The sequence below is a fragment of the Phyllostomus hastatus genome, unplaced genomic scaffold, assembly GCF_019186645.2.
Source record: "Phyllostomus hastatus isolate PE091 unplaced genomic scaffold, TTU_PhHast_1.1 phas_scaffold_1674, whole genome shotgun sequence".
Lineage (NCBI taxonomy): Eukaryota > Metazoa > Chordata > Mammalia > Chiroptera > Phyllostomidae > Phyllostomus > Phyllostomus hastatus.
The window spans coordinates 5,716,774-5,743,430 of NW_025334011.1; the positions used below are offsets into that span (position 1 = coordinate 5,716,774).

Below are 26,657 nucleotides of genomic sequence, written 5' to 3' on the forward strand. Positions count from 1 at the left end.
AGAGACAACTGGGAGACCCCAAAATACTGGAATTATCTTCTGGAGGGTGGGTCCCTTGTAGTACAGGCTTCTTTCGCGGGGTGAGTATTCTAGGAACCCATCTGCACCATGTGCCAGCTGGTGTTCTTGTGGGAGACTGCATGGGCTTCAGTGAATTTTTTTTGAAGACTCTTCCTATGTTTGCCCATTTCATGATGGGCGATGTCTGAGTGCACCTTCCCACACTGTACTGAGTGTTCAGCAGTTTTTGACCAAAAAACAGCATGATCCCTGTGCCCCACCCTCCCTATTCACCCAATCTCACCCCGATTGACTTTTTTTCCCGTTTGTTTCCCTGAATGAAAAAGTCTGAAAAGGGAAACATTTTGCCAATGTGGAAAAGGTAAAACAAGAAATGCCAGGAACACTAAAAGTCATCCAAATCAACAAGTTCAAATTAGGAAGTACAAACTGGTAGTTTTACAGAATAGCCTGGGGGTGTAAAGTACAATATAGGAAATGGAGTAGCCACAAAATCTATACACGTGACCAGTGGACGTGAACAAAGTTGTAGGGATTGCCTGAGGGAATGGGGGGTGCTGGGTGAAAAGGGGAAAAGAAGGAAAAATTGGGACAACTGTGAGAACATAATCAATAAAACATAATTATAAAAACTGTTTTGAGCAGTGGAAAAAACATCTCGATAGGTGTATTCCATCAAATGGAGAGTACTTTGAAGGTTATTTAAGTTTAAACATGTAAGAATAAATACATGATTTTAAAAAAATAAATTCTGTTTTTTGAGGGAGGTCCCCTCTTGTACATTTAAAAGTGGGAAGGTTATAGAAACATAAATGGAAGTAAGGCATCAATGATTCATTTATGTGATAAAATGCCATTATCAGGAGACTATGCTAAGTATGGATGTTGTGATATTTAGAGCAACCACTAAGAAAATTATAAAGAAAAGAAAAAAATTATAAAGACAATGTACTTAAAAACAGCAAAAATAAAACAAGATAGAATCCTAAAATATGTTTAAGTAATCCACAGGAAAACAAGAGAGATAAATGAAGGAAGAGGAAAGACAGGAAACAATCAGAAAACAAGTACTAAAATGGCAAACTTAAGTTATACATATTTACAATTAAACTATATGTAAATGGTTTCAATACACAAATTATAAAAGTTGAATCTTGATGGAATAGATAAAAAAAACATGACACATGACTCAACTGTATGCTGTCTATAAGTATGAGGAGAGAAAAAGACTATACCCGCATTACACAAAAAGTCAGAGTGGTTATATTATTATCAGATAAGGTATACTTAAGAGCAGAGTAAATACTAGAAACAAGAAAGGTCATTACATAATGATTGAAAAGATCAAGCCACAAAGAAAATGTAACAATCCAAAATGTTATCTACCAAACAACAAAGCTTCAAAATATAAAACTCAGTAAATTAGACTCAAAAAATAATAAAATACAACAGAAAAGTAAACATTTGTAAATAATTTATGAGTCAAAGACAAAGAATCAAAGAAGAAATTTTTAAAAGATTTTATTTATTTTTTTTATAGCGAGGGAGTGAGAAAGAGAGGGAGAGAAACATCAGATTCTTGCATGCTCCAAATGGGGTCCTGGCCCACAACCCAGGCATGTGCCTTGACTGGGAATCAAACCTGTGACCTTTCAGTTCCCAGGCTGGCACTCAATCCACTGAGCCACACCAGCCATGGCTCAAAGAGAATTTTTTAAAAATATATTAAACAGAATGGAAATAAAAAACACAACATATCAAACTTTGTAGAATGCAACAAACAGATCTGCAAGGTACATTTACAATGCTATATGCTTACATTAATATAAAAGGAAAGGTCTCAAATCAACAATCTAAGTTGTTATACTGAATAAGAAAGAGAACAAAATAAACTTAAAGCAAGCAAACAGACGGAAATACTAACATAGAGGGGAGCAGAAAGGTTAAATATGAAAGAACTGAAAAATAAGGTGTAAACTCTAACCAAAAGAGAATTATGTCCTGGGTTCATAGCGGTCATTAGCTAGCTGTGTTTAGTTGGGTAAATTGCTTTACTTTCTGTATCTCAGAATTTGCCTGTACAATGCCAGTAAAAATTCCTACCTCCTAGGTAATCTTATAAAGATTAAAGGAGAGAATGAAACAAAAGTTCCTTACATATTGCTTGGTTAATAGAAAAAGCACTCAGTTTAGGAAAAGAATATCCCACTACCCTAGGATATACTAATGGCAGGAATTGCACACCTATAGGCACTTATAAAAAATGGTTAGATACTCTTAAGTAAAATGTGACACATTAGTTAATAGTAATATATGTAGAGTTTATTGCTTTAGCACTAAAAATTACCTGCAAGATTGTCAAGCATAAAGTTCAGTAGCTTTCGGGTTCCATCTGGGTCCTGGTATAAATTGAGTATATCCTGTGATAAAGGATTGCCTAAAGCAGAAGAGAAAAATATAATATGTAAGACTTACAATAGTGAGACCAGACCAAAAAAACATAATTTTATATAGTGAATCTTACTATATTTAATCTAAACATAAATAACTTGAATTTAAAGAAATGCTCTGGTATTCATAAAGAAAAACTTTAAGAGTTATTTTTCCCACATGCCACTATTTATATTATATCCTTATCATTTATGTTTGTGAAAATCACATGTATACATAATCATATAAATATTAATCTTGCTCAATTCTTAGGTAATATCACAACTTGGCACTTTAAGTAACCACTATAGGTTCTGTATTTGTCTTTGAGGACAATATTTTAACTGAAAAACAAAAAGCCCTTATGAGAAAGAATGAATGATATAAAGGAGAGGGAGAGTCATCCTACTTGGAATATTTATATTACAGATGAGAAAAGGAAGATATTTCAAGTGAACAAGAAAACCCGTTACCAAGATGAGTTAGTAAAATGAGAGATGAAAGGAAGGACTGAAGATGGGAGATGGGGTAGGCGAGGCGGGAGGGGAGGAATGGAGAAAACTGCACCTGAACAACAATAAAGAAAAAGAATTTTTTTGCCCTGGCTGGCGTAGCTCAGTGGATTGAGCATGGGCTGTGAACCAAAGTATCACAGGTTCAATTCCCAGTCAGGGCACATGCCTGGGTTGCAGGCCACGGCCCCCAGCAACTGCACATTGATGTTTCTCTCTCACTTTCTCCCTCCCTTCCCTCTCTAAAAAAATAAATAATAAGTAAATACAATCTTTAAAAAAAAAGAAAAAGAATTTTTTAATGATACTGATCAAGGATATCTGAGTACTAAGAATGCAGATTTATCTTACTCTTACCAAAAGACAAGATGTTGTTAACAGTCTATATATTCATTAAGAAATAAAAGTGGTATTTGTTAAGGCAAGCATGTAAACATTTGGCAAAGAGAGCTGAAAAAATAAAACCCATAGAAATTCCATAAATTAAGGTTCTAGCTATTAAAAAAACAAACAAAATCTTCAATGCAACACCCCACCACCAAAATGGATAAAATTACAAAGTATTAACCAAAGTGTTAAAAAGAAATGTGCAGTACTTGAAATTCTCAGAAATTGTTGGTGGGAGTGTAAAATTGTACAACTACAATGAAAATCTAGTTAACAGTTTCCAACAGCCTTGATAGTAGGAAAAGGAACTGTTCTGGGGTGACAAAATGTTTTATATCTTGAGTAAGGCAATGGTTACATAAGTGTATACTTTTATCAAAATTAGTCAAGCTACATACTTTAGTATACTCAATGAAATGCTAGGGAGAAAATATGATGAATGAGTTAGGCAGATTATATACAGCTGAAAACAAAATTAGTGAAAAGAAAAAACAGCAAAGAAATTACCCAAAAGGCATCACTAAGAATCAAAAAGATGTAAAACATGAAATAAGAGAATTAGAATAAAAAATCTTAATATACATTAATTGGAGCAGTAGACATAAGGAACAGAACTATCAGTAAATCAGTAAAGATGAAGACCAGAATGATACTGTCAACCAACTTGAATGATATTTACATAATATTCTACTAAAAACCAGAAAAATATGCATTCAAGTGCACATGAATATCACACTTCTAAATTATCCATGGGTCAAAGAAGTCACATGGGAATTTAAAATGTTATAACTGAATTAAAATAAAAACACATTATCAAACTTTGTAGGATGCAGCTAACTTGGTGTTTACAGCAAAATTTATGGCATTAATGGTTACATTACAAAATAAAAATCTAAAATCAATGATCTAATTTCAATATTAAGAATCTAAAACAATAAGAGCAAACGATCCTCAAAGAAAGCAGAGGAAGAGAAAAAAATCAGTAAAATTTAAAATATAAAAACAAGAGATTACTACTGAACACAAAACATGGTACTCTGAAAAAGAGGTAATGAATTAATAAACCTATCTTTGACCAGGACAAAAAGATACAACCTATAAATATTAAGAAGCAAAGAGGGAACAATCTATTAGACAGTAAAAGAATAAGAAATATTTAAAAAATATGCCCATAAATTCAACGACTTAGAAGAAATGAACAAATTCCTTGAAAGACAGAAATTACCATAACTCGCTCAAAAAGAAATTGATAAAAAACTTGGAAAAATGGCAAAGTAAGAACCTCCAAAAATTTGTCCTTCCAAAAATTTGTCCCTCCACAAAAGCAGTAACAAGAAGAAGAAGCAAAAATTGATTCTGATTGTCAGAATCAATTACTTCAGAACTCTGGAAATTAACCAAATGATTGCAGCAATCCAGGGAGTATTTACTGAGGAAGAAAGACGAATATGGGTAAAAACAGTGATTCGTGGAGTTTTAACTTCTCTTGATCCCTTCATTGCCAAGGCAGCTTGGAACCACTGGAGCTACCAAAACCAAGCTGGAGACTTTCTTTCAAAGACTGACCTTTACCTGACCCAGGTGCTGGTTGACTCTTGCCAAATGCCAAAAAAGACTTCTGCTAGAGGGGAGAGAAAGGTTTTGGGAGCATGTTTGAGGAAACCATTAATGAAAAATGTTTTAACTTTGTGACTACCTGAGGTCATGGAAGCAAATGAAGCAAACAACAGACCACCTAAAAAACTTAAAAGCTTGGAAATAAGATACCAATAAAGGTTTTGAAAAGCTCTTACATGTTTTGGGGGAACCCAGAAGGCCATATGTATATGAAGCACTATGCACATGCTTAGGGAAAAACTAAAAACAGCCTAACCTCTCGCCACTTTCTGACCTTCAGGCTATGCACAAATACAAAGTGAAGGCTAAGGCAGACTTACAAACTTCCTGGTTGAGTACTGAAGGTGTACTCAGGTGTTCCCAAAACACACACAGAACTACTTAGCCAAGAGTAGAAAATTTATTGGTTCTGGGCATTTAAAAAAATCTCTGATCACCAAATTAAATGAAGGGCTTGCCCTGCTTGGTGTGGCTCAGTTGGTTGGGCGTTGTCCCACAAAGCAAAAGGTTTGATTCCTGGTCAGAGCACAAGCCTAGGCTACCGGGTTCAGTCCCCAGATGGGGTGAGAGGTAACCAATAGATGTTTCTCTCTTACATCGATGTTTATCTCCCTGTCACTTCCCTTCTCTCTAAAAATAAATAAAATCTTTTAAAATAAATAAATAAAGGGCTCAATGGCCATACATGATAAAGAATACAAACTTCACAGAATCAGTTATAAGGTCCGTAAAGCAACAAACAACAAAGTAGCAACAACAAAAAACACTGGGAAGGAGAGAGATTTTGATTTCAGAGTTGCCACATTATTTAAAATGTCCAGCTCTTAAATAAAAAAAAAATGAACCATGCAAAGAAATGACAGAGTATGTTCCATACACACAGGGAGGGAAATGCAATCAATATAAATTGTCCCCAAGGACAATAAAAACCACAGCAAGGACTTACTAGAAAAGACTTTAAAAATACAATTATTTTAATATGTTCAAATAGCTAGAGAAAATCATGTCTAAAGAATTAAACATTTAAGAACAGTGTCCCACCAAAGAATAGTAAAAAAATAGAAATTAAAGAAAGGAACAAAATACAAATTATGATGTTAAAAAGTACAGTAAAAGAGCTCAAGAGCAGTATTAGACAGGAAAAGGAAAGGATCTGTGAACTTTAGGATTGAGGTTATGCAGTCAGACAACCATCAAATGTACCAGCAGAAGCATAATAGAAGTCCCAGAAGAAGAAGCAAGAAAAATACAGAAAAAATTTTTTAGTAAATAGTGGCCAAAAGCATCTCAAATTTGATAACAATATACACATCTAAAAGATGAACAAACTCCAAGTAAATTAAAATGAAAGAGATCCACACCTAGGCAAACTGTAGTAAGACTGTGGGAAGTTGAAGACAAAGAGAATCTTGAAAGCAATGCAAAAGGAGTGACTCATGATGTATAGATCCTCAATAAGATCAACATAGCTGATTTCTTACAAAAACCAAAAAGGCCAAAAGACAGTAGAATGACATATTCAAAATTGAAAAGAAAAAAGAACTGTCCACCATAATTCTGTATCTAGCAAAAATAGCCTTCAAAAATAAAGAAGAAATTAAGACATTCTCAGATAAACAAGAATTGAGTGAGGACATCACTAGCAGACATATCACAACAAGAAATACCAAAGGGATTCCTTCAGACTGAAATAAAAGGACATTGACAGTAACTTGAATCCATACAAAAAAATAAAGAGTACTAGTAAAGGTAACCACATAGGTACATATAAAAGACAATTTAAATGTAATTTTTTTTTACTCTTTTGATTCATATAAGAGACAACTTTACTCATATAAGAGCCACCTGGCCAGGGACTTTTTAAATATTATTGGTATTAAGTTGATATTAATCCAAATTAGATGGCTCTAAATTAAGATGTTAATTGTAATTCTCAGGGTAACCATGGAAAAAATAACTTAAAATAATATAGCAAAAGAAACAAGGGAATTTAATTGGTACATTGGAAAATATACATTTAAAGAAACACAAGTCACTAATTGAGGAACAAAGAAACAAAAAGGATATCAGACATAAAAAACAAACAGCAAAATGTCGGACATACATCCTACCTTATAAGCAAATATATTAAAAGTGGATTAAACTCTAATTTAAAAGTAGAGGTTGGCAGGATAAATAATGAAACATAATTCACTATATGCTGTCCACAAGAGACACACTATAGATTCAAGGCCCAAAAAGGTTGAAAGTAAAGGTATGCCATGCAAACAATAACCAAAAGCAAGCCGGAATGGCTGTACTAAGAAAAGGGTAACCTCAATGTTCTGTATCAGTGAAAAACATTGAATTACTAGTTTAAAACATTTCAACAAAGAAAACTCCAGACCCATATGGGTTTATTGGAAAATTTAACTGATCATTTTAAAATACACTAATACAAATGTATGCAAACTCTTCCAGAAAATAGAAGTGTTAAAAACATTTTCCAACTCATTTTAAAAGGTCAGTAGTATCCTGAAATCAAACCAAAGACATTGTAAGAAAAATGTTACAGAATATGTATTATCATCATAAACGTATAAATCCTCAGAAAATATTAGCAAATCAAATCCAACAACGTATTAAAGAGAGAATATATAATGACCACATAGTATTTAAAACGGAAATAGAGATTAACGAAAGAACATTTATGCACAACCCATGGACATGGACAATATGGGGACTGGCTTGGGGAAGGGAGAGGGTGGGGCTGGGAGGAGGTGAAGAAAGGGAGAAAAATTGGGAATAACTGTAACAGCATAAACAATAAAAATAAAGTTAAAAAATAAAATGGGAATAAGGGTAACAAAAATACAATAAAAAAGGAAAGAATTTTTAAAAATAAAATGGGAATAGAAGGTTGGTTCAATATTTGAAAATTTATCAACGTAATTCAGCATATAAACAAACTAAAGAAGAAAAGTCATCTCAAAATCTCATCATAACTGCATATGTCTGTCAACATTCACCGAAGGGGTGAATTTCACCAAATATAAATTATAGCTCAGTAAAAATGTTACTAAAATTTTTACTCTCAAAAATACATTCAAGGTAAGGTTTCAAAATTCATCACTTAAGAGTCTAGAAATAAAATGTACAAATTCCAAACCAATAGAAGTTATAGATTATCTAGAAAAAAACAAGAGGAAAAAATCCTATTTTTAGAAAAGCAAAAGAAAAAATCACAAAGAGTAAAATTAAAAGGTAAGATAGTAACAATGCAAAAATATCAACAATTACAATATAGGTAATAATTGTAGTATTTTTGACAGGTAATAGGTACAATATAGGTAAGGCAACTTGTCTGAACCGACATATTAAAAACAAAATAAAGTCAAACTGGATTATAAACAAAGTCCAGCTATATACTATTTGTAAGAGATATACCTAAGAACAAGTACACAGAAAGTTGAAAGTAAACAGATGAGAAAAGATATACTAGACAAACAGTAACCAAAAGCAAACTTACATAGCTATAGTATTCATATAGACTATAAGATGAAAAGCCTAACAAGAGAAAAAGAGGCTTGCTACCTAATATCGGGTTTAATTCACCAGAAGGTATAGGAACATACAGAGTATATAGGTAGAGTTGCTACACTTAATAATCTCAAAAGCTGCAAAACAAAAGCTGACTGAATTACATAGGGAAATAAATCCACTATTTTAATGGAAAATTTGGCAAAAATATCTTAATTATTACAACATTGAGTCACTGAAAAAAACATAACTGACATGTCCCTGAGGAGATATATCAGAAAAAAGAACAAGAAGGCACATAAATAATCTTAAAAATGAAGAGAGGGCAATCCAGTTATAAATCGAACAGAAAGTTTAAAGCTATATTTAAAAATATCATAAACATGTTTATGCAAATAAGTTTGAAAACTTAAAAAGCTGATAAATTCCAAAAGTACAGATACAGTCCAACAAAATGGATTCATTAACTATGAGAAAGCCTCAATAGTTCTTACAACTATAAATCCTACTAAATGAAAATAATAGAATCATCTCAATAGATGAATTAAAGCATTTAATAAAATTTAGCACTTGAAAAAGAATTAGGAAAGCAGGAATAAAAGAAAATTTCTAGAAACTAAAAAAATTATAAAAAATACAGAACAAATACAATTCTTAATAGAAAAACATATTTCCTTATGTTTTTCCTTAATAGAAAAAGTATTTCCTTTAAAATTGAGAACAGAAGAATGCCCAGTATTAAGGCTTCTATTTAATACTGTACTAAACACCCTAGTCAATACATCAAAATCAGAAAAGAAATTAAATATATGAGAATTTGAAAGGAAAGAACAAAACTGTTACTATTAGTAGATGAAATTATTATCTGCATACAAAACCCAAATGAACTTGCAGACAAATTTTTAGAAAGAATGAGAATATAGCCAAGAAGGCTTACTATAAAACCCATTTAAAAAATTATACAATATTTATATACCACAAGAGCAACTAAGGAGAAAAGGCAACTTTTAAAATAAAAAAGACATGGTTTATAGTTGGAAAAAATACTTATAAAGTGCCTAAAAACAAATCCCACAAAAGATGTGCTAGGCCAGTGTGCAGGAAGTTATAAAATTTTATTCAGAGACGTTAATAAGATGTAAATAAATGGAGAAGCTGCACAAATTCATGGATAGGAAGACTCAATATATTTAAGATATAAATTCTTCCTATATTGATCCAGATATTCAATCCAGTTCCAAAGTCCCAATAGCTGTTATGAAAGGTAGCAAGCTGTTCTTATGCATGAGGAAGATCCAAGACACCCACACTGTCAAGAGTGCAGAAGAAAAATAAGGGGAATTCCCAAACCAGACATTAAGTCTTAGTATAAAGCCATAATAATAACTATGATAATGTAGTAATTAGTAAACAGTTAGACAAATTGATTATTAGATATATGGAAAATCCTAGAAACAGACCTAGACATAGCTGATGCGAGAGGGTGCTTTGCTGATCAGTGAGAAAAGGGAAAACTCTTCACTAAATGGTGCTTAGACGACTGGTTATTCAGAAGGAAAAAAAATTAGACCCCTCCCCAAATTAGATCCCTCATATCATATTAAAATTCAATTCCAAATGAATGAAAAAGTTAACTGTGAAGAGCAAAACTCCACAGAACTTTTAGGAGGTGATATAGGAAAATGTATTTATGACCGGGGGAGGGGCAGGATTTATTTAACAAGACATATTATGCACTAACTATGACAGGCGTTAAAATTCAACTACAATAAAAATATCAAATCTATCCTTAAAGGATACCACTAAAGAAAGCTACAGAGTGGGAGAGGACATTCACAATACAAAATAGACAAAAGTGCCCTGACTGGTGTGGCCTAGTGGGTTGAGTGCAGGCCTGTGAACCAAAGGGCCGTCTGTTAGATTCCCAGTCAGAGCGCATGCCTGGGTTGTGGGCCAGGTTCCCAGTAGGGGGCATGCGAGAGGCAACCACACATTGATGTTTCTCTCCTCTTTCTTCTTCCTCTCTCTAAAAATAAATAAAATGTTTAAAAATATAGACAAAAGTTAAGATCTCCTACAAATCAATAAGAAATATTCCAAACGAAAATAAGCAAAAGACATCAACAATAATTTCACAGAAGAAATGTGGTCAATAAATATGAAAAGATGCTCAATCTTACTAGCAACTGGGAAAATGCAAATTAAAAGTACAGCTAGAAACTATTTCATGTGCAATAATGGGCATAATTTTTTAAGTCTGACAATATTAAGTGTTGAAAAAAAAAGGAAAATGAAAACTGCTCTGGCTGGTGTGGCTGAGTGGATTGGGTGCCAGCCTGCAAACCAAAGGGTCACTGGTTCAATTACCAGTCAGAGCACATGCCTAGGTTGTGGGCCAGGTCCCCAGTGGGGAGTGCACGAGAGGCAACCACACATTGAAATTTCTCTCCGTTTCTTTCTCCCTCCCTTCCTCTCTAGAAACAAATAAAATCTTACAAAAAAAAAAAGAAAAATGAAAACTATATTACTTTTGGGAGTGCATTTTAATATAACTACTTTGTAAAACACTATGGCGTTACCTAATAAAGCTAAGGATGTACAGGTCTCTACAAACCAATAATTCTACTCTTAGGAACTCTACAGGAGACATGCACAAGAATGTTCATGGCTGCATTGTTTATAATAGCCAAAAAGGGGATGGGGGACTAAGCATCTACGGTAGAATAAATTACAGCATATTTATATATCAGAATACAACACAATAATGAAAGAAATAAACTACAATTACATGCATGCATAAACATGGCTGAATCATAAAAAGGCTGAAAAGAAGCAAGTCATAAAAAATTACAGTCAGTACAATTCCATTTATATAAAGGTTAGAACGCCTGTAACAGATACACACATAACCCCGGTATCTGGCACATAATAGGTGCTCATCAATATCTGTTGAATGACTGAAAGTAAAGGAACAGCTAACACATGTTCAGGACAGTAGTAACCTCTGAGAGAAGTGGTGAAGATGTTATTAGGAAAAGGCACAAAGGAAACTTAAAATGTACAGAAAGTCTACAAAAACGATGTGATTATGTCTACTTCCCAATAATCTCACCAACAGTTATTTAATAAAATTTTTGGAATTCTTCCAAACTGATAGATGGAAACTGAGTACTGTTTCAATTTGCATTATTATTATGCATAAGGTTATCAACTGTCTATATTTTTATAGCTATTTGTGTATCCTCTTATATGAACTATTAATATGCTATGTAATAGATTGTTCTCTTACTGATTTCCAGAAGCTCTTCGTTAATTAACACAGAAATAAGTACTTTGACTCTTTATGAATGACAATTAGATTTTCAAAGTGCATTTTAAAAAAAGGTACTGAGAAGGTCAGGTAATGAGTGTACAGTCATTCATCTTATTATTTCCTTTAAAATACATGTGGTTATTCTTTTATATATTTCATGAATAAAAAAATTTACAAGTAAAAGAATCTTCTATTCTTTTGGGCCACAGCCCATTTTATTTTAAAGGAGATAAGTAATTCTTAGAAGAATCTTGGAATTTTTCACAATTATTGAAGTTCTAAATTTTTTATGAACTGGGACATAGATGCCCGTGGACAACTCTTTCAACCATATGTCAGAAAAAGTACTGCTTAACCCATTAGGACATAAATTCTAAATTATTTAAAATAACTGTGTGAGAACTGCTCTTACACCTTTTGTCCATAAAATTAATACACTTCAGATTTTTCTGTTAAGAGACTTAAGAGAACACTTCCAATTGCCTGGAATAGCCATGTGTGTAGTTTTTATATTGGCCTTTTTATCCTAACTCTTCAAATACCTACCCTTCACACATATTCGTTAAATCTCAAAATAAAATTTCTAAAAATTATCTTGTTGAGCTCAAATAATCAAAGTCATTATCAAAATTTCAGTATCTGTGTTTCAGAGGTAGCCAAGAAAATAGCAAAAAGCACTCCTTTTTTCAATTTTAAGACAAAAGGGAACTCAGAGGCAGATCATTCTCATTGTTTCTTTTATATATATATATATCACAGTGCTAATTTAAATGCTTCATTCCACTCCCTCCCCTGTTTTGTATACAAAGTACCACTATGTGGCTATTAAACCTGATTAAGAAATTATTTCAAGTTTTACCTTCCTAAGAATATAAAGCTACCATTCAAAGAGGGGCATTTTATTCCTTCAACTGCTTTATAAAACCAATCCTGCTTTTTATCCTCCTTAACTTTTGAAAGAAGGCAGAAAAGGCTCTGATTATCTTTCATTTCTAAAAGGTCCTTACTCTTCCATACTGGATCATCTGAACAGAAAGTGGCAATGCCAGATAAACAGACTCTCACAGAAGAGAAAAGGGCTATATATAGGTATTTACCATAAAACAAACTAAAATTTAATGAAAAAGAATTTATCTATAGGCATTAACAAAGTGGAGGTACGGTTGGCGAAGCAGAGCTGATGCCTCATCTGAAAGACTACAGGTCTAAGAAGAGATTTTCACAACTGTACATCAGTAGACAAAAGGGCACTAGGATCAAAGACTAGATAAAGACAGTACAATGGTCTCCCCCTATTACAGCTTCAGTGACGTGCTGGTGAACTGAGGTCCAAAAATATGACATGGAAAATTCTAGAAATAAACAGTTAATAAGTTTTACATTGCACACCATCTAAGCAGCAGGATGATATCTTGTGCTATCCCATCCTGATCATGAATCATCATTTGTCTCATGTATCCATGGTGCATCTGCTACCTGCCTGTTAGCAGCTGTCTGTTATCACATCACCTGTTGAGGTATCACAGTGCTTGTGTTCAAGTGCCACTTATTTTACTTAAAAATGGCCCCAATGTACAATGCTCCTTGCAATTCAGATGTGCCCAAGAGAAGCCATAATGTGCTTCCATTAAGTGACAAGGTGAGTATAGCACAATAAAATATTTTGAGAGAGACTATATTCATATAGCTTTTATTGCAGTGTTTTTATAGTTGTTCTATTTTATTATTAGTTGCTAATCTCTTACTGTGCCTAATTTGTAAATTAAACTTCATCACAGGAATGTATGTATAGGAAAAAATAGTATACATAGGGGTTGGTTATTATCATTGGTTTCAGGCATCCAAAGGCTACCGTAGTTTAGAAGACTAACATTTTGACCAGTAAAACAGAATGAAGGAATAAGAAGATAATAGATATTCAGAATGATTCATTCAGTTGATAATATAAATTTTCTGGGAGCATGTCTATATATATGAGATAGAATGGAACAGAATTATGAAACAGTAATATAATACGTGCTTTTTCAAGAATGGTAAGCGCAGTACAAAAGGTCAGTCCACTGGATTCAATAGTAAATTATTCATTTATCACTGATGTGGTCTCTATCAATATTACAAGGGAGACAATGGCTATTCTGATTGATGTTAAAAGGGTTATTTTTAGAGACAAAAATAATTAATTATAATCAGTAAAAAAGTGTGACTTTTATACTTCATAAATCTAAGATTATAAAAAAATGACAACCATTTCATAATTATTTTTAGAAAGGAACAGACCTATTTCCACTTCAACTCTAGCTGGATGACTGTTTCAACCATATTTATAAAAATAAGATATAAAGTATACGGAATTAGGTAAACTATCCCAACAGTTAAATTTCACATGCCTTGGGTTAATTCTCAAGAAAATATTTTTCCACTTCACATATAACTTAAAAAAATCCAAAATATTCTACAGAGAAACCAAGAAAATAAGACTTAACCACTCTTATAATTATCTAATTTACAAAGGGTTAACTGTATAAGGAAGCTTAATAACATTTCTGTCATTTCAACCAACAATGTCAGCGTTCTTTCCATTCTTACTCGAGCTTAATTTTTAATGCTCCATTATATGAATAAGCAACTGCAAACAAAACATGTTAATGGGCACTCAAATAATCTTTGAAGGAGGAAAACAAAATACATGAAAGTGTATACTTTATATGGCTTTGATTAATGTTCATTCCTCACGTGCACAGAATGAAATATTTAACTAATACCGCTTTCACTGGGGAAGGAGAGGGGGAGACTGGGAGAAAGAAGGTGAAGAGATTAGCCAAAGAGCATTTGTGCATGACCCAGGGACATGGACTACGGTATGGTGATTGCCTGATGAAGGTGGGTGTCTGGGTAGATGTGGGCAAAGGGAAAAAAGTATGGACAACTATAATAAACAATATAATTAAAAAAAAAAGAAAAAATGTCTAAGCAATACAGTATATCTGTACTTATCCTTTGAATTTATAGTAAACCCTTTTATGCCATAAGAGAAGATTATACAAATTTCAGTATTTATGTCACTATAAAATGAGTATGACTTTCATCCCAAACTAATTGACATAAGATTATCAGAGGTGCGTGTTGGATTAAAACATTTTGTTTAGAATAATTATACTTACTAGGTATAGTTCATTTTTACTGTTATAATGTTTTTCCTCATACAATCACGTATTTAATTTACAATTAAATGCAAATTGCAATGCAGTTTTACCTACTCTATCAGGACCTGGCATGAGCTATTCCAGCTAAAGTTAAAGTTTACTTTATTATGTCATTCTTTAAAAAAAAAAAAAAATAGGCCCTGGCTGGCATAGCTCAGTGGATTGAGCACGGGCTGCAAACCAAAGTGTCGCAGGTTCGATTCCCAGCCAGGGTACATGCCTGGGTTGCAGGCCATAACCCCCAGCAACCGCACACTGATGTTTCTCTCTCTCTCCCTATCTCCCTCCCTTCCCTCTCTAAAATAAATAAAATCTTAAAAAAAAATAAAGACACCAGAAAAACTAGTATTAATTTGAAATACCTCTTCTAAGACATTTTAGGGTTAAAGAAAGTTAAAGGTAAAATATAAAAAAAAAATTTCCCCATAAAAAGTTGTTAAAATGATGGCAGCATGTTGAAATTCTAAAGTTCAATTTAATACCAAGGAATCACTTTTCTTTCAAGAAAAAGTACTGAAACCTGACCTATATTGTAACTTAGTCTTTAAAAGACTCAAAATATCTCAATACTGAGTGTTAATGCTACATTTTTTAAAAGTTACTCACCTTTCAAACCTAGAGTTTGTAGCTGGAAGAGCCGACCAAGTTCATAAGGCAAAACCCGTAACAGATTGTTATTTAAAAGCAATTCCCTGTTTAAAAAAAAAATTGCTTTAGTTGAATTTGTCAAGCTTTATTAATATCTACAATTATTTTCTTAATCTTCTCTCCAATATACCTTGAGTGATGTATACATTCAAAGCATATTTCTATATGCTTATCTAAAACTGTTATGTAATACTAAAGTGCTACAAAATGTGTAGCTGCCACAACTGTTAACCATGTTTCTATAATTGACTCTCATTACCTAGCACAGGTTAACAACAGTGTAGGAATTGTATATCATTTTCAGGGTAAATCTATCCTTTCTCTCTTATCCAAATGCCTATCATATCAGATTGACAGATATTCTCATGGTCCAAAACAACAGATATCCTTGAACCTAGTCTAATTTATAGAAAAAAGTAAGTTTTTTAAAGTTCAGAATTTAACTATAATTATTAGCCAATCACCTGTATCAATTTTTATAACTGATTACAAATATATTACATCAAGATTCTATGATGAACAATCACTGACATAGAACATAAACACAAAAAATAAAACATAAGGTAGTATGACCCTGGCTGGTATAGCTCAGTTGGTTGGAGCATCGTCCCATAGACTGAAAGGTTGCAGGTTTGATTCCCCATCAGAGCACATACCCAGGTTGCAGGTTTGTTCCCCAGTCGGGATGTGTACAAGAAGGCAACTAATCAGTGTTTCTCTCCCTCTTCCCGCCCCCACCCCTTCCTCTCTCTCTAAAAACAACGAAAAAAAATGTCCTCAGGTGAGAATTAAAAAAAAACAAACAATAACAACAACATAAGGTAGGACAAATAATAAGATAGCATAGATAAGGTCTCAGTTTATGATTATAAAATTTTGTTCAGACTGTAGAAAAAATACACAGCTCTCTTATTAGGTGATTAAAAAGTGTCTTAAAACACAGAAAACCAACAAAAACATACAGTAAGGGGATGATGAGAAACACAATTTTAAAACAATATGTTTAATTTTAACATAGGGCAAAATTTTTTCAAAGAATTACTCAGCATATAAACAATACAGAAAAGTAATCCTTGTTTGTATTGGGAATGTTTATAAAAGGTCTTAATATTGCCACAAAAATTTCTCCTATACATTCTTAAAGAACCCTGAAGAACTAGAAATAAACCTATTTATCAGGTTTTAAGATTTCCTTAATAAGTTATATATAAGTATTATATCAAACAGAGATACGTTCCTAAAAGTCTTACCAAGAAGCGCGATATATTTTCCCAATTACTGCTGGTTAGTCTTATGATCATATAGTTGAGACTAAAGTCAGTATTTTACAACAGTTCCACCCCACCTCAAGTCTGTCAAAAGACCTTGGTAATACAAGCACATTTTTACCTCAAACCTCCAAGTTTAAAAGAAGAAAAAGAAATGTCAAGAAAGGCCAACTCAAGCACTGTGCCTGGGCAACTGTTATCACTTGATCTTGGAAACACATATGGAAACCCTACTGCAAGATGAGTAACATCCTATAATTTTTTTATTTGGTAAATTTAAAATTTCATATGGTGAGTCATATCTGTAATACTTCCTCACCTGAGAGACACCATGTTTCCTAGTTCTGCTGGTAAACTTCTGAGTTTATTGGATGACAGATCCAGGTAAACCAGATTATGAAGCTTGGCAATATCAGGTGGAATGCGACTAAGGTAATTGTCATTTAGGTGCAGCGCTGTCAAGTGTGTCAATGACCAAAGTGAAGTACTTAAGCTCCGCACTCTACCTAAAAGGCAAAATATTGAAGCATTAAACTCTCAGCCCAAGACAAAGACTGAAGTACAAGAACTAAAAAGTGGTAGAAGAGTCTGCAAATACATATAGATTATTGTATCTTTGACATTTAATTTTATATTTAATACAATTTGACTGCTTCCATCACACCTGGCCCTTCTGCAATTTCAGGCCACTTTCACCTGACAACCATTCTTTCTCATGGACCCTTCGAGTATTGAATGAGATGTGGCATAATGAAAAGAATTAAGGTTATCACATGGTCTCAAGGAAAAAGCATGGGCTGAATTGAGCTTTTGTGGTAAGACATCATGAATTTACTTTGAGTCATAGTCCTAACAAAAGTATTTCTCATATACTCCATAAAAATTAACTGCAAGATTTATCCATGCCTAGATTAGTTTGCAAACTTAAACAGGCAAGAGTAATTACTACAATATGGAACCAACCTTACATGAGCCAGAAGGAAAACCATTTTACCCCTAAAAGAGACTTCTTCCCCAGCTTTCTGATGTTACAATTATACATTAACTCTGGTTTAATACTGTATAGTAAGCAAACATACTAAAAGAAATAGTCACACATTAAGTTTTACAAATCAGCATCTTATAGCTATAGAGGAACACATACTAGAAAGTCATAAGACACAGTTCAGAGTCCTGATTTTTACCATTTATTAGCTATATAAGCCTGGGCAAATCACTTAGCCTCAGCTTCCATAAAATGTGATTATTTATTATCTAAACAACTTGCATAGAGATTATTTTATAAACTTTATTTTTTCATTTTTCTCTTTTAAATTTTTTAAATTGTTGATTATAAATAAAAACATAATAAAAATAAAATAAAAAATAAAAAGACAGACATCTTACTAAAGACTACATCATGAGATTACTTTAAATGTTTACTGCAATTTCTGGACTCTTAAAAAATTTGAATTCAAGTCCCAGTTTTGCCGTATACTACTTGACTGAGAGTGTGTGAGTCACTTAAACACTCTGCCTTATGGTTTCCTCACTTGTATATATCAATGAAAATTATTATTAAACCTATATCCATTGGATTCTTTCAAAAAATATTCAGCTCTGTCTGATGTGGCTCAGTGGACTGAGTACCAGCCTGCAAACCAAAGGGCTGCCAGTTTGATTCCCAGTCAGGGCACATGCTTGGGTTGCGGGCCAGGCCCCCAATAGGGAGTGTGTGAGAGGCAACCACACATGGATGTTTCTCTCCCTCTCTTGCTCCTTCCCTTCCTCTCTCTAAAAGTAAATAAAATCTTAAAACAATAAATTATAAAAAAAGAAATTATCTTAAAAAAAAAAAGAAATAGTGAAATGCAAGTAAAATGATTAACCCACCAAAAAAGACTATTTTATAAACTTTACAACAGTAAAGTGATATTTTAATTATATATTATTTCAAACAATTGATTCTAATTTAAAAAGCAGTAGGAGGTAGAGAGGGCAAAAAATCTCAAAAGGGAAGTGTTACTTTTCAGGTAGCAATAAACTCAAACTTAGATCTTCTGTCCAGGGTTCTTTCTACCACAGACCCCTTCATGCTATCTACAATATAATCAGGCTTCAAATGACAGCTAGGATTTTGCATTTTAATAGGAAAACAAAAATTTTAAGAGAAACTTATTTCAGTTTTACCCAGGGTTTAATTGAGTGGTTCTCAGCCGGGGGCAATTTCGATCCCCAAGGGACTCTGGCAATCTGGAGACAGTTTTGGTTGTCAAACTAGAGGTGTGCTACTGGCATCTAGCGGGTAGAGGCCAGAAATGCTGCTAAACATCCTATAGTACACAACAGCCCACAGCCACAAAAGATTGTCTGGCCCTAAGTTTCAGCAGTACCAACTTGAGAAACCCTAGGCTAACCTAATATTTATATTCATTCTTTTGATTGTCCATCACCTACTCACCCAGTTACCTTTTTAGCTAAATGTACGGGTAATTCTTGCTATTGACAATACAGTGTGGGTTTAACACTCCAAATGAAAGCCTCCTGGGGAAAAAACTACATTCTATATATACAATCTGTATTGTATCAACCACAAAAGAAAAACAGCACTCATATTCTATTTTTAATAAACTTTTAACTTTGTAATAATTTTAGATATATAGAAAAGTTACTAAGATAATACAGAGTTCCTGTATACTCCTTATCCAATTTCCCCTAATATTAACATCTTATCTCACCATGGTACATTTGTCAAAACTAGAACTAACATTGCTAAATTACTGCTAACTAATTTAAGTTGTATTTCACCCATTTTTACAATTTTGTGTTCCAGGATTCAATTTTGCATTTAGTCATTCTGTCTCCTTAGTCTCTTCTTGTCTATGACACTTTTTCATCCTTTCCTTGTTTTTCTGACATTGACAATTTTGAGGACTACTAATTAAGTATTTTGTAGAATGTCCTTCAGTTGAGTTTGTTTCTCACTATTAGACTGGATTTATGAGTTTTTAGAAATCATATTCAATTTTACCAAATCCTAAATATGTAAGATCATATAACAGTTGTCACATTTGTTGAAATAAACAGCCCCTAGCTTTCCTACTCTACCAACATTGTGATGATAGGAGGATGACAAAGGTTTCAACTTACAAAAGTAATAACTCTGCAAAAGCCAAAGCAAAATCTATTATGTCAAAAAAATCTGATTTTAGCTCTGACTGATGCAGCTCGGTTGGGTATCATCCTGCAAAGCAAAAGGCTGCTGGTTTGATTCCCAGTCAGGGCACATGCCTGGGTTGCGGACCAAGTCCCCAGTCAGGGAGTGTGTGCAAGAGGTCACCAATTAAATTGATGTTTCTCTCTCATATCTCTCTCACATCAGTGTTTCTCTCCCTCTCTTTCTCCTTCCCTTCCTCTCTAAGAATAAACAAATAAAAACCTAAAAAATTTTTGAAAACAAACAAACAAACAAACCTGATTTTACTTAGAAAATGGACCCCAATGTCTTCAATTCCAGATGCCAACTCTGGCTCCAAGTATTGTATGGACAAATATACTTAGTTATAGGTAAAATAGGTAAACATTAGTATCTCAGTATATTTTCTTGATTGTTTCATCTAATTAAAAATGTACAACAAAACAAAAAATATAACAATACAACTCTCATTCATTATATCCTGACTTAATTTTTCAGATTCTACTCACCCGAGATTTCTAATTCTGCCCAGTGAGATTTTTTCCCATTGGCTACCTCCTCTGCTGACATGATGGTATAAATTTTGCGAGGATCTGGAGGATCATATTTTTCCTTTGGCATCCCTATTAGTCTGTAAGAAAAAAAAATCATTAGAGTCTTATAAGAAAAAGAGGGGAAAATGGGATAGTAAGTTTTCTTTTTTTGTCTCCCCCTTGCCAGGCTACTAAGTGATTTTATACCACAAATTCTCACTAGAAGAAAAATACATCTGCAGTATGCTATGTTCTTGCAGGAACTCAATAAAAGATTCACAGTGGAAAATTCAAACAAGAAATGACACTGGACTTCACAGTGAACATTGTGGTTGCTTCCAAACATTCATTCCACCCATTACCTGTCATTTAGCTGCCCTGCTTTCCAAGACAGACTGACCCTACACCAGTTTTTTCATTGGGCTCTGACTAGTCTAGAAGAATCAGGATAATCCTATCCTTCTTGCCTCAGTGACATTCAGATATTCCATATCTAAAACAAACAGCACACGACATTCCCCCAGTCACATAAATTAATTCAGAAGTATCTAACAATCACCAGACTCGAAACTCTTCTGTTTATGGGAGAAGCAGGTCCCTTTCTCCTGCTGATCACAAATGATCAAATTGCTACTGGCAGCCATCCAACTGTAAGGGAAGCCAGCCATAGAAGTCAGAGTCTATAAAGTACAGGAAGAAAGCCAGATTCCTCAAGAATCCAGACCTGTAGTACTCCCAAACACTGCTTTGTTTTGTCTTTAGATATGCAAGGCAATACATTTTGCTTATTGTTTGAACTAGTTTGATCTGTGTTTTCTGTTATTTGCAATCAAAAGCTTACTAATTAGGATGATCATATAGCTTGACTTGCATGGGCCAGGCTTGGTTTATATCTGTTGTTCTTAGATAATTATTAATGCCAGTCCTTTTCACTCACAAAAGCGTCAGATTTGGAGGATGAGTTTACACGGCCACCCTCACTGAAACCAATATCATACAGTCTTTGTGTAATTAACAAAATAATCATTGAACAATCAAAAGTGATGACCAACTGGACATAAAACTCCTCTAGTGTGCATGTATGAAACAGATGACAAATAACTCTTAAAGTAACCATTAAAGGGATCCAATACAAGAATTACCGCTTGGTAACTGGTAGAAAATAAAGCCCAATTCAGATCTAACAAGAATAGTAAATAACAAAGGCCTGAACCTAATTAAACTCCTGCATGCTATCAGTAAATTTCCTCATAGTATTTATAGTTGATTCTTTGCTCATAATTTAACATACACACACAACACATACATGCAAAAAAAATTGTCTAAATCTGGGAGTGATTCTAAGTAGAGTTCAGAAATTTACATCTTAATGGAAGAGTTACTTGCAGGCGATCTGAAATTTGTTATGCACAGAGAAAAGAAATTACAGGTATTCTATCATGTTTCAAGAAATCAAAGTCAGTTTATGAGTACAATTAAAGTTTCCCATACCGTAATTTTCCCTCTTACTTCCATAGTTAAAAACAGCCATTCTATCGCCCTTACTAAAAGCAGCAAAGAGAAAGTTTTCATTGATCTCTTATAGTAATTAACTTCCAAATTTCCAGGTTAAACCTTTCTGCTTTAATTTTATCATACAACTTGGGTGATAACAAGTCATATTTTATTCCCCATAACTGTCCCAGATCTTCAAACAGCACAAAGAATAAGATAATTTTCCACATGGGAAAAATTTATTTCTACCACATTCAAGCTATGTGAAATACCTCTGAAAATAAAATTTTTAGATAACAAGGTTTTCAGAATTTCTACTGTGCATGACAAAGCACATGTCTCTTCTGTGGGTACCTCTGCATACTAATAAAGAGTGTACAAAAACACATGATCAAAGCCATGATCAAAGCTAAATCAAACTGATCCAAATCCAAAGACATGCTATAAATCCATTACATGAATTTCTACAATGAGGACAAGTAAAAAACAAATACTACAAAATTTATAAAAATTTATGTTTCACTAATTTTAGATCCCTCTTATAAAGCATAATGCATAGGATTAGAGGTCTATTTAATTTGGCTGTTTTAATCATGGGCCCTCACTAGATGACATGTTTCTCAAGGGGACTGTGAGTTATTTCTGTGTGGATGCATATCCTTTTTATATCTCTATACAGTTCCTTCCACATAGTAGGCATTTAATATGTATTTATGGAATGATTATGTTTTATAATGCTAAAATATACCATCTTCCACCCACCCTTCCCATCCCACAGCTAATTAATAGTCAATGTTTTTCTAAAAATTGACCTCAAGAAATGGTAATAAATCCACCTGTTCAATTTCCCTAAGTTTTTGTTTTTTTTTGTTTTTGAACCAAAATGTCAATTTCCCTAAGTATTTTAAAAACTTCTTCAAGCAGCTTCTATATAAAACTATATTTTTAAAATATGTCACAAGTTTCAATCTTTGTAGGTCCATTAAAATTTACAAAATCTGTTTCTGCAAAAGAGATTCATAACATGTTTATCAGTTCCTAGAATACGTAAAAACCAAAGTAATATTAACATTGTCACATAAGAGGTCAGAGGTCTCTCTGGATTTGATTAGGAAGCCAATAAAAATACAAGTTACTTAATTCCTCAAAGTGAATCCAGATTTGGACTGTCTGATTGAAGCTAAAACATTTCTCACTTGAGTCAACTAAGTACTTTAGTAGAATCTATACTTCTAGCAATCACTACTGTCCCAAACACGCAGTTTTCAAAGTGCTAACAACTTGGAGAACTCAAATTTAGAAAATTGATATTATTGACTCCTTCTATTCAGTTTTATTTTTCTCTCTCGTTCCTCGGTATCAACCCCTTTGGAGGCATACTAAAAAACTTATTTTAAAATAATTAAAATATAAAATAATAAGCAAAGCTAATTTAAATCTCTAAATGTTACACTGATAATATGGTTTCTCATATATAGATCATGTGAAGACTTAAATACTGAGTGACAGATTCACTTTTTTATCCAAGAAATTGAAGTGTTTTATTTGGGAAGCATTAACAGTTACTTCCTTTCCTATCTTCTATTTCAAATTTATGAAATGGAAGAAGTTTTTTTTCTTTACCATTTAAAAAATGTTTATTTAATACTGGATAAAAATATACTGCCTTACCTTTGAAAATATAACTAAATAACTAGGAGGGCTTCAAAGCATCTCCTTCCTTCTTTGCTTTCCAGGATGAGAAATATTTTTTCTTTTTTACTATTGTTTTTTTATTTTTCAATTGCAGTTTACATTCAATATTATTTTGTATTAGTTTCAAATATACAGCATAGTGTTAAACAATCATATACTTTACAAAGTGGTACCCAATATTTCAAGTACCCACTTTCCACTGTACATAGTTATTATAATATTATTGACTATTATTCCTTATGCTGTACCTTACATCCCTGTGACTATTTCGTGACTACCAATTTATAGTTCTTAATCCTTTCACCTTTAACACCCAGCCCTGAATCCCCTCCCCTCTGGCAATTACCTGTCTGATCTTTGTATCTATGAGTCTGTTTCTATTTTGTTCATGTGTTTATTTGAATGAACAAATGAAAAACCTGAAAAAAGCAGGGTTTTGAATTAGTTTTTCTAAGTTTCTAATTTCTACATCCTACATTAGTTCCCAAAGGGTCCTTCCATTACATCAACCTAATTTATACTGGGGATCCTGATCACGTAACAAAATAAACTAAAAGCCTCTTTTCAACACAACCTTTTAAACTTCCCAGTCTTTGACCCCATTTCAACATTATAAAAAATACTCCACATAGCCCTCCAAATACTAACCACATAAGCTTCTTTGAATCTACTCTCCTTCACTCCTTGGACCTTAGCCCATCACTTACACAGGCCTCCTAGATTCTAGCACAAAATTCCTGAAAGTAAGCATCGGTCCTGAAAAAAACCTGATCATCTCCTACTTCTTAGTTCCTACACAAAGTATCCTGAAAATAAACAAGTTTTTTTGTTTGTTTGTTTATTTTCCATGGCTGAAGGAACCCTGGGAAAATTTAAGTTGGGAGTTTTCAAAACCAAACTAAAATAGAAGATAACTACATAACATGCTCTTTCAATGAATAGCATATTAAAAAATATATATGAAATATAGCCAAATATACTACTGTTAAAAAATCCCAAATCTCAGGTTTCATGTCTGGGGCTAGGAAAATAATGCACCATAACTACCTCTCTCCCCTACAAAAAATATAATAATAATCTGAGCCAAATCAGAACAATCTGCCAAAGGCTAAAACTATACTCTCAATATTGGTCATCTGAAGCAGTTTACTGAAAAAAAAAAAACCCAAAAAACAGCAGGATCTACAGTGCATATAGATAGAAGTCCTTACAATGTTAAACCACAGTTTCCCTCTCAGCACCCTATTTTCAGCACAATTCAAATTATTTCATTTTTAATTATTTTTATTAATTACAGTCCAGAATCAACATTATTTTGTTATTAGTTTCATGTTTATAGCACAGTGGTTAGACAATCATATACTTTACAAAGTGTAAATTTTTCTAGTACCCATCATACAAAGTTTTTACAATATGGACTATATTCCCTCTGCTGTACTTTACATCCGCATGACTATTTTGTAACTACTAAATTGTATTTTTTAATCCTGTCACCTATTTCACCCAGTCCTCCAGACCCCACCCCTCTGGCAACCATGTGTCTGTTCTCCATGTCTATGAATCTGTTTAATTGTTTGTTTATATTGTAATTTTTAAATTTCTTTATTTTTTATTGTTGTTCAAGCACAACTGTCTTCACTTTCCCCACCCCCACCCTCTCCTGACCTACCCACCCCCACCTCCCAGCTTCAATCCTACCCCCTTTTGGCATTGTCCATGGGTCTCTCATACATGTTCCTTGACAACCCTTCCCCTCTTTCCCCTGTCATCCCACTCCCCTCTCCCCTCTGGTTACTGTCAGTTTGTTCTTTATTTCAATGTCTCTGGTTATATTTCACTTGCTGGTTTGTTTTGTTGATTAGGTTCCACTAATAGGTAAGATCATATGATATTTGTTATTTAGATTTCACATGTAAGTGAAATCATTTGGTATTTGTCTTTCCGTGACTTATTTCATTTAACATAATACCCTCTAGGTCTGTCCAAACTGTCCCAAATGGTAAGATTTCATTCTTTTTTTATAAATGATAATATTCCATTGTATATATACCACAGCTTTTTTATCTACTCATCGACTGATGGGCACTTGGGTTGCTTCCATATCTTGGCTGTTGTAAATAACACTGCAGTGAACATATGGTACATATTACTTCATTTTAAATTCAAACTAAGAAAGAGAGGGTGCTAAAATCATCAAAGACTGCTTCATTATGAATCAGACTTCTAACTCAATGAATCCAACCCTAAAATACAAGTCATTAGAACAGACTTATTTCCATGGAAATATTAACTGATCATCTTAACAGCAGTTTGCAATCTTAAGCAGAGATGCAAATGCTGTCTGAGTTTCCCAAACTGGAAGAAGACAAAATTAAGTCTAAATTAGAAATTTCTGCTTACATTTTAGAGCATAAGGTCAATGACATTGTATCTTTACACATTCTCAGATAAATCTGTCTTCCATTAACATTTATTCCCAAAGGTTATGGAACTCATTATTTTTTCATTTATTAAATGCCCACCTTTACTAACATCCATCATTCCCATTTGGTCTTAACCATTGAAACCATTTTCCTTTCTGAGAAAATATGTCTAAGTTTACCTCCTTTAATAAAGCAAAATAACCCTACACTGCAGCATTTCTGAAGTTTCTATTTCCTCATCAATATCTACTTTTAACTATACACAATTATGAATCATCATAAATGTCATATAAAATTTTTACCTTCTCTGAATGGGCTCATCAGCTGATAATTAAAAAACAGCACCTAGCAAATCACACTGCATATAGTAAGACCATAAAGACTGGTGGCAACCAAAGCTTAGAAGACACCCTGAGATA

At 33.2% G+C, this 26,657-nt stretch overlaps 1 protein-coding gene across 4 annotated transcripts in view; it reads right to left on the bottom strand.

Annotated features, from left to right (window-relative positions):
* CNOT6L (CCR4-NOT transcription complex subunit 6 like) overlaps positions 1–26,657 on the bottom strand; it is an 85,345-nt gene that overhangs the window by 35,565 nt on the left and 23,123 nt on the right. For 3 of the 4 annotated variants that reach the window (XM_045858183.1, XM_045858179.1, XM_045858180.1), the window contains exons 2-5: positions 20,603–20,724; positions 17,238–17,424; positions 15,609–15,694; positions 2,369–2,458 (exon numbers count right to left, since the gene is read on the bottom strand). In XM_045858183.1, the coding sequence (XP_045714139.1) occupies positions 2,369–2,458; positions 15,609–15,694; positions 17,238–17,424; positions 20,603–20,714 (475 nt within the window). In that variant the 5' untranslated portion in view covers positions 20,715–20,724. The remainder of the gene's footprint in view (positions 1–2,368; positions 2,459–15,608; positions 15,695–17,237; positions 17,425–20,602; positions 20,725–26,657) is intronic. The other variant, XM_045858181.1, reaches the window with a different exon arrangement.